The following is a 10,000-nucleotide window of genomic DNA, read 5'->3' as shown; positions in this document are numbered from 1 at the left end:
GCCTAATAATTCTGCACTCCCTGTATGTATATGTGTATGTGTATGTGTATATATATATATATATATATATATATATATATATATATATACATACATACATACATACATACATACAGTTGTGCTCATAAGTTTACATACCCTGGCAGAATTTATGATTTCTTGGCCATTTTTCAGAGAATATGAATGATAACACAAAAACTTTTCTTTCACTCATGGTTAGTGTTTGGCTGAAGCCATTTATTATCAATCAACTGTGTTTACTCTTTTTAAATCATAATGACAACAGAAACTACCCAAATGACCCTGGTCAAAAGTTTACATACCCTGGTGATTTTGGCCTGATAACATGCACACAAGTTGACACAAAGGGGTTTGAATGGCTATTAAAGGTAAATCTATTTGCTTGTAATTAGTGTGTGTGTATAAAAGGTCAATGAGTTTCTGGACTCCTGACAGACCCTTGCATCTTTCATCCAGTGCTGCACTGACCTTTCTGGATTCTGAGTCATGGGGAAAGAAAAGTTATTGTCAAAGGATCTGTGGGAAAAAGGTAGTTGAACTGTATAAAACAGGAAAGGGATATTAAAAGATACCCAAGGAATTGAGAATGCAAATCAGCAGTGTTCAAACTCTAATCAAGAAGTGGAAAATGAGGCGTTCTGTTTGATAACATACTGCATTCATCTTTCCATCAATTCTGACCAAATTTCCTGTGCCTTTGTAGCTCACACATCCCCAAAACATCAGCGATCCACCTCCGTGTTTCACAGTAGGAATGGGGTGTACCTCTCCAAATGTAGCGTTTTTGGTTTTGGCCAAAAAGCTCAATTTTGGTCACATCACTCCAAATGATTTTGTGCCAGAAGGTTTGAGGCTTGTCTCTGTGCATTTTGGCGTATTGTACGCGGGTTACTTTGTGACATTTGTGTAGTAATGGCTTTCTTCTGGCGACTCGACCATGCAGCCCATCTTTCTTCAAGTGCCTCATTATTGTGCATCTTGAAACAGCCAAACCACATATCCTGTATTTCACCTGAAGTTATTTGTGGGTTTGTCTTTGCATCCTGAACAATTTTTCTAGCAGTTGTGGCTGAAATTTTAGTTGGTCTACCTGACAGTGGTTTGGTTTCAACAGAACCCCTCATTTTCCACTTCTTTATTGGAGTTTAAAAACTGCTGATTTGCATTCTCAATTCCTTGGATATCTTTTTATATCCCTTTCCTGTTTTATACAGTTCAACTACCTTTTCCCGCAGATCCTTTGACAATTCTTTTGCTTTCCCCATGACTCGGAATCTAGAATCGTCAGTGCAGCTCTGGATGAAAGATGCAAGGGTCTGTCAGGAGTCCAGAAACTCATTGACCTTTTATACACACACACTAATTACAAGCAAACAGATCACAGGTGAGAATGGTTACCTTTAATAGCCATTCAAACCCCTTTGTGTCAACTTGTGTGCATGTTATCAGGCCAAAATCACCAGGGTATATAAACTTTTGATCAGGGTCATTTGGGTAGTTCCTGTTGTCATTATGATTTAAAAAGTGTAAACACAGTTTATTGATAATAAATGGCTTCAGCCAAACACTAACCATGAGTGAAAGAAAAGTTTTTGTGTTATCATTCATATTCTCTGAAAAATGGCCAAGAAATCATAAATTCTGCCAGGGTAAACTTATAAACTTGTAAACTTATGAGCACAACTGTATATATTATTATTTTTATTTTTTTGGGGTGGGGTTATTGTTTTATTTTGCATTTAGAATACAGAGGCTTAAAGTATACTGTCTCTTGCCCAATGATTTCTCACACCTTAACTCTAGTCATACTCAAAAGACATGGGGAATTTGGTAATGCAAGCAGATGTATGATCAATTCTAGAAAATCTATGCATGGAAATTTACAATCCCAGTGAGCAACATGGTTCATGAGTCAAAACCTTTTTTTTTCATTATCACGTAATGTAGATTGTCCTGAGACATGAATCAAGTATACAAAATATTTATTTAGGTCACTCCTACGATATGGTCAGACTGTGCCAATATAAGCTTGCTCAAAGGAAGGTATCGACCCATGATGTCAATCTAAAGGAAAACGGACCTAGACAAGCATGACTTCCAATTGGTGGCTCATTTTCTTCCCTTTCCTATCAGGTCACATGAGGGGATTTTATCTTATCCCTAAAAATTCTTTAAATGGACAGTCTAAATCTTGGTCATCTTAAAGTCTTACCTTAGATTAAGCTGCAAATAGCCTCCTGCAACTTTTCTATATTATGCAGCAGGAATGGTAAAAAAAAATATTTTAAAAAGAATATTGTTTCTGGCCACTTTGCAATGGCTGCCAAGCTCAGCCGACTGATGACATCACAACCTGGGCTGCATATGACTTCCAATCACAAAAGGCTCACTAGTTGGATTCAACAGAATGAATTCTATTCCGCAGAATGCCTAGATGCAGCCCAGATAGTGATGTCATCAGTGGGCTAAACTTGGCAGCCATTTCAAAGTGGCCAGAAACAATATTCATTTTAAAATAACTTTTTTTATTGCTACTGCTGCATGATATTGAAAAGGGTACAGGAGGCTATTTGCAGCTTAATCTAAGGTAAGACTTTAATATGATTAAAGTGTAGACTGTCCCTTTAATATACACATTGTAATAAAGTACTAACTGATCTACTTTTGCAGATACTTAAGAAAAATATTGGTTACAGTTCTAAAATTGCTTTTTTCTTGTAGGCTGAAAATCTGGCACGGTATATGTCAACCTACCAACATGTCCTTCCCCCAGACATTCACTCCAACACACACACATCCGAGGATGCCAAGGAACAACTCTTGCAGCAGTGTGAAGACACATGGAATCAAATGGAAGAGGTTTGTATTTTTAGAACATCATGTTCACAATCACATCTTGACTTGACAAAACCAGTTACCAGGGAGCCACTGGTGCCCTTGGATGCCCTCCTCTTGCCCCACCATCCGCCTCCAGCTGCACCTAAAATGTAACTTGGAACCTTTCTACGTATCACAACTGTAAAATACTAGTCCAACTTTTAAAGGGATTCTAAATCCAAACTTTTTCTTTTATGATTCAGATAGAGCATGCAATTTTAAGCAACTTTCTAATTTACTCCTATTATTCATTTTTCTTCATTCTCTTGCTATCATTATTTAAAAAGCAGGAATGTAAAGCTTAGGAGCCGCCCATTTTTTTGGTTCAGAACCTGGGTTATGCTTGCTTATTGGTTGGCTGAATGTAGTCACTAATAAGCAAGCGCTATCCAGGGTGCTGAACCTAAAATGGGCCAGCTCCTAAGTTTTACATTCCTGCTTATCAAATAAAGATAGCAAGAGAGCGAAGAAAAATTGATAATAGGAGTAAATGATAAAGTTGCATAAAATTGCATGCTCTTTCTGAATCATGAAATAAAACATGTGGGTTAAGTATCACTTTAACGTGTTGTTGTTGTTGTTATTATTATTATTATTATTATTATTATTATTATTATTATTATTATTATTATTATTATTATTATTAATATATATATATATATATATCTGCAAGAATCTAAAAGAACAAGCGCACAGATACACTTTTCATAGTGCAGATCAATTTAATATTTTAAAAACACATTACATATATTCAGCAATTCAGGAATGAATCCTACTCACAAAGGGAACCCCAATCATATGAGGTAAGTAATAGCGGTCGGATCCTTAAAGTGTCCCCACTTGTTACTGGTAGCAAATCCCAATGAAATAGGAAAGTCTCCTTGTCAGTAAGATCCCCAGTCAGGTTCAAGGTAGATGAGGGTAGCGGTTAGTAATGTCTGAAAGTTCTGGTTAGTCTTACCACTCCGCTCCGCTCCTGAAGTTGGCAATCCGGTCAAGTGTTGACTGATAAAAAAACGCTGCCGGTAGTAGTAACAGCGTGTATAGCTATGCTCCTGCTCGGCGTGTGAATCACAAGTGACGTAAGGTGGGCGTGGCCTTACGCGTTTCACGGAAACATCCGCTTCATCAGAGGCTTGATGTACGCCCACCCTACCTGCTGTGCTTATGAGACAGCGTTAAGGTTCACGCCCTCCCTACGTCAGAACGATTGCGAGACCTGTCAGTAAAAGTGCCGGTATATGAGGAGTAATAGTATTTCAATGTTGAAGGGAAGCTACAACTTAAAATCCTATTTAACAACACACAATCTCATATGTTCTATTACAATCATTGTTTTATAGGATTTAACTCTGTATACTCAATTTACGAGTTCCTCCTAAACAGTCATTCTAATGTTAATCCAAGTTAAAAATTTTTGCATATGTATATACACATAAAAAAATATAAAAAATCGAAATAATAATGTATATATTTTAAAATCTAATAACCAATATGTATTATGAGCTATCAGCAGATCATTCACTAAATTTACAATTTAATAGTACATGTGTATATATAAAACGCTTGCTTGATAAGGGGATATTATAATGCGTTCACTACAGTTTATGGGTAATGAAATTTTAGTCACTTCTAAGTATATAGATGCTGTTTGAAATAAAGCTATTGTGATGTATTAATTATCTGTATCTTCTATTTGAATATGCAGTTAATAGCTCATACCTGTAAAGTTTCTTGGACTTTCAATAATTACAATTGAGTAATGAAGTTTAAAAAATCCCCTTTATCATTTTTACACATAAAAATAATTGATATCCACCTTTTTAAATTCGATTCAATTTTTAAAAAATGAAACTTGTTCTAATTATATTTTATACCCTATTGAATTAAATTGAGTCAATATTAAGTTGATATTAAATTAAATTAAAAAGGCTTGAATATCCACTTCCCTATTCATTCCATTGGGCTCCAAGGTATGAAGGGAGTGGATCCAGAATGTTTCTCTCTGTCTCAACCATAACATCCTGTCTCCCCTCCTTTCATCCATGACCACTTGTTCTATTGCCTTAAATCTCAAGCTAGAAGGATCATTATTATGTTTCTTTCTAAAGTGGTCCGTCACTCCATGGGACATGTCCCCTTGCTCAATGTTTGCAATATGTTCTAATACCCTTCTTTTTACTGTTCTTTTAGTCCTACCAATATATTGCAGCTTGCAACTACATTCTAGGGCATATACAACATACTTAGAATGACAATTCATAGATGTTCTAATAGGCCTAGTGTAGCCATTTACATGAGATGTTATTTGTTTGTTGTCATGATCTATTATTGGACATGTGCTGCAATTCTTCCTATTGCACTTAAAAAAACCACAGCTCACTCTATTTAGCCAATTCTGTTTGTTTGGATCCTGTCTCAATCTACTGGGAGCTAAAATATCTTTTAAATTCTTGTTTTTCTTGAATACAACTCTAGGGATATGATCCAAGGACTTTTTAAGGATAGGATATTCTAATAAAACATGCCAATGTTTTCTCAGTACTCTCTTTATATCCCATGATTTTTCGTTGTATTTTGTTAAAAATAGATTGTCCATCTTTTTCCTTTCAGAATTATGGTTTGATTTCTGCTTTAGAAGAGTGGATCTTTCTAGTTGGCGTGCCCTTGAGTATCCACTTTCTACCAAGTCCCTAGAATAGCCCTTGGCTCAAAACTTGATTTTTAGTTCTTCTGATTCTTTATCAAAGGAGACCAGACTCGAACAGTTCCTCCTCACCCTCTGAAATTGACCATATGGTATATTTCTGATCCAATTTCTATGATGATCACTCTTGGCGTGGAGGTAGCTGTTCGAGTCTGTCTCCTTTTTATATAAGCTGGTAGTTATTATATTCTCACTTCCTGTGAGCACTACATCTAAAAATTCAATTTTAGTGCTATTCACATTTTTCGTGAATTTTAAATTGAATTCATTATGATTCACATAATTAAAGAATCTGTCTATTTCACTCTCATCCCCTTTCCAGATGACTATTACGTCATCTATAAATCGTTTCCAAACGATTATATTTCTCCAACATAGGTGTGTCCGGTCCACGGCGTCATCCTTACTTGTGGGATATTCTCTTCCCCAACAGGAAATGGCAAAGAGCCAGCAAAGCTGGTCACATGATCCCTCCTAGGCTCCGCCTACCCCAGTCATTCTCTTTGCCGTTGTACAGGCAACATCTCCACGGAGATGGCTTCGAGTTTAAAATAATATCGGCAGGCACTGTTTTAGACACTTTATTCTATAGGGGCTTTCCCTAATCATAGTCAGAGCCTCATTTTCGCGCCGGTATGGCGCACTTGTTTTTGAGAACAGCATGGCATGCAGCTGCATGTGTGTGGAGCTCTGATACATAGAAAAGTCTTTCTGAAGGCATCATTTGGTATCGTATTCCCCTTTGGGCTTGGTTGGGTCTCAGCAAAGCAGATTCCAGGGACTGTAAAGGGGTTAAATATAAAAACGGCTCCGGTTCCGTTATTTTAAGGGTTAAAGCTTCCAAATTTGGTGTGCAATACTTTTAAGGCTTTAAGACACTGTGGTGAAATTTTGGTGAATTTTGAACAATTCCTTCATACCTTTTCGCAATTGCAGTAATAAAGTGTGTTCAGTTTAAAATTTAAAGTGACAGTAACGGTTTTATTTTAAAACGTTTTTTGTGCTTTGTTATCAAGTTTATGCCTGTTTAACATGTCTGAACTACCAGATAGATTGTGTTCTGACTGTGGGGAAGCCAAGGTTCCTTCTCATTTAAATAGATGTGATTTATGTCATAAAAAATTTAGTAAAAATGATGCCCAAGATGATTCCTCAAGTGAGGGGAGTAAGCATGGTACTGCATCATCCCCTCCTTCGTCTACACCAGTCTTGCCCATACAGGAGGCCCCTAGTACATCTAGCGCGCCAATACTCCTTACTATGCAACAATTAACGGCTGTAATGGATAATTCTATCAAAAACATTTTAGCCAATATGCCCACTTATCAGCGAAAGCGCGACTGCTCTGTTTTAGAAAATACTGAAGAGCATGAGGACGCTGATGATATTGTTTCTGAAGGGCCCCTACACCAGTCTGAGGGGGCCAGGGAGGTTTTGTCTGAGGGAGAAATTTCAGATTCAGGAAAAATTTCTCAACAAGCTGAACCTGATGTGATTACTTTTAAATTTAAGTTGGAACATCTCCGCGCTCTGCTTAAGGAGGTGTTATCCAATTTGGATGATTGTGATTATCTGGTCATTCCAGAAACACTATGTAAAATGGACAAGTTCCTAGAGGCCCCGGGGCCCCCCGAAGCTTTTCCTATATCCAAGCGGGTGGCATACATTGTTAATAAAGAATGGGACAGGCCCGGTATACCTTTCGTACCTCCCCCCATATTTAAAAAATTGTTTCCTATAGTCGACCCCAGAAAGGACTTATGGCAGACAGTCCCCAAGGTCGAGGGGGCGGTTTCTACTCTAAACAAGCGCGCCACTATACCCATAGAAGATAGTTGTGCTTTCCAAGATCCTATGGATAAAAAATTAGAAGGTTTGCTAAAAAAGATGTTTGTTCAGCAAGGTTACCTTCTACAACCAATTGCATGCATTGTCCCTGTCACTACAGCCGCGTGTTTCTGGTTCGATGAGCTAGAAAAGGCGATTATTAGTAATTCTTCTTCTTATGAGGAGATTATGGACAGAATTCGTGCTCTTAAATTGGCTAATTCTTTCACCCTAGACGCCACCTTGCAATTGGCTAGGTTAGCGGCGAAAAATTCTGGGTTTGCTATTGTGGCGCGCAGAGCGCTTTGGTTAAAATCTTGGTCAGCGGATGCGTCTTCCAAGAACAAATTGCTTGACATTCCTTTCAAGGGGAAAACACTGTTTGGCCCTGACTTGAAAGAGATTATCTCTGATATCACTGGGGGCAAGGGCCACGCCCTTCCTCAGGATAGGTCTTTCAAGGCCAAAAATAAACCTAATTTTCGTCCCTTTCGCAGAAACGGACCAGCCCCAAGTGCTACGTCCTCTAAGCAGGAGGGTAATACTTCTCAAGCCAATCCAGCCTGGAGACCTATGCAAGGCTGGAACAAGGGAAAGCAGGCCAAGAAACCTGCCACTGCTCCCAAGACAGCATGAGATGCGGGCCCCCGATCCGGGACCGGATTTGGTGGGGGGCAGACTCTCTCTCTTCACTCAGGCTTGGGCAAGAGATGTTCTGGATCCTTGGGCGCTAGAAATAGTCTCCCAAGGTTATCTTCTGGAAGTGATTCATCCTGTTCCATTAAGAGAACGAGGGATGGGGTTCTACTCCAATCTGTTCGTAGTTCCCAAAAAAGAGGGAACGTTCAGACCAATCTTAGATCTCAAGATCCTAAACAAGTTTCTCAAGGTTCCATCGTCCAAAATGGAAACCATTCGAACAATCCTTCCATCCAGGAAGGTCAATTCTTGACCACGGTGGATTTAAAGGATGCGTATCTACATATTCCTGTCCACAAGGAACATCATCGGTTCCTAAGGTTCGCATTCCTGGACAAGCATTACCAGTTCGTGGCGCTTCCTTTCGGATTAGCCACTGCTCCAAGGATTTTCTCAAAGGTACTAGGGTCCCTTCTGGCGGTGCTAAGACCAAGGGGCATTGCTGTAGTACCTTACTTGGACGACATTCTGATTCAAGCGTCGTCCCTTCCTCAAGCAAAGGCTCACACGGACATAGTCCTGGCCTTTCTCAGATCTCACGGATGGATAGTGAACGTGGAAAAGAGTTCTCTATCTCCGTCGACAAGAGTTCCCTTCTTGGGAACAATAATAGACTCCTTAGAAATGAGGATTTTTCTGACAGAGACCAGAAAAACAAAACTTCTACACTCTTGTCGGATACTTCATTCCGTTCCTCTTCCTTCCATAGCGCAGTGCATGGAAGTGATAGGTTTGATGGTAGCGGCAATGGACATAGTTCCTTTTGCGCGCATTCATCTAAGACCATTACAACTGTGTATGCTCAGTCAGTGGAATGGGGACTATACAGACTTGTCTCCGAAGATACAAGTAAATCAGAGGACCAGAGACTCACTCCGTTGGTGGCTGTCCCTGGACAACCTGTCACAAGGGGTGACCTCCCGCAGACCAGGGTGGGTCATTGTCACGACCGACGCCAGTCTGATGGGCTGGGGCGCGGTCTGGGGATCCCTGAAAGCTCAGGGTCTTTGGTCTCGGGAAGAATCTCTTCTACCGATAAATATTCTGGAACTGAGAGCGATATTCAATGCTCTCAAGGCTTTGGCCTCAGCTAGCGAGGGCCAAGTTCATACGGTTTCAATCAGACAACATGACGACTGTTGCGTACATCAACCATCAGGGGGGAACAAGGAGTTCCCTGGCGATGGAAGAAGTGACCAGAATCATTCAATGGGCGGAGACTCGCTCCTGCCACCTGTCTGCAATCCACATCCCAGGAGTGGAAAATTGGGAAGCGGATTTTCTGAGTCGTCAGACATTGCATCCGGGGGAGTGGGATCTCCATCCGGAAATCTTTGCCCAAATCACTCAACTGTGGGGCATTCCAGACATGGATCTGATGGCCTCTCGTCAGAACTTCAAGGTTCCTTGCTACGGGTCCAGATCCAGGGATCCCAAGGCGACTCTAGTAGATGCACTAGTAGCACCTTGGACCTTCAAACTAGCCTATGTATTCCCGCCGTTTCCTCTCATCCCCAGGCTGGTAGCCAGGATCAATCAGGAGAGGGCGTCGGTGATCTTGATAGCTCCTGCGTGGCCACGCAGGACTTGGTATGCAGATCTGGTGAATATGTCATCGGCTCCACCATGGAAGCTACCTTTGAGACGAGACCTTCTTGTTCAAGGTCCGTTCGAACATCCGAATCTGGTCCCACTCCAGCTGACTGCTTGGAGATTGAACGCTTGATCTTATCAAAGCGAGGGTTCTCAGATTCTGTTATTGATACTCTTGTTCAGGCCAGAAAGCCTGTAACTAGAAAAATTTACCACAAAATTTGGAAAAAATATATCTGTTGGTGTGAATCTAAAGGATTCCCTTGGGACAAGGTT

At 40.1% G+C, this 10,000-nt stretch overlaps 1 protein-coding gene across 1 annotated transcript in view; it reads left to right on the top strand.

Moving 5' to 3' along the window:
- CENPK (centromere protein K) overlaps window positions 1–10,000 on the top strand; it is a 210,546-nt gene that overhangs the window by 53,775 nt on the left and 146,771 nt on the right. The window contains exon 3 of the mRNA XM_053701331.1: window positions 2,743–2,880. Coding sequence (XP_053557306.1) covers window positions 2,743–2,880 — 138 coding nt within the window. The remainder of the gene's footprint in view (window positions 1–2,742; window positions 2,881–10,000) is intronic.

The sequence above is a fragment of the Bombina bombina genome, chromosome 2 (genome assembly GCF_027579735.1).
Source record: "Bombina bombina isolate aBomBom1 chromosome 2, aBomBom1.pri, whole genome shotgun sequence".
Classification (NCBI taxonomy): domain Eukaryota; kingdom Metazoa; phylum Chordata; class Amphibia; order Anura; family Bombinatoridae; genus Bombina; species Bombina bombina.
Note: the sequence above shows the minus strand (reverse complement) of the source record. Positions and strands in the feature narration are given on the sequence as shown.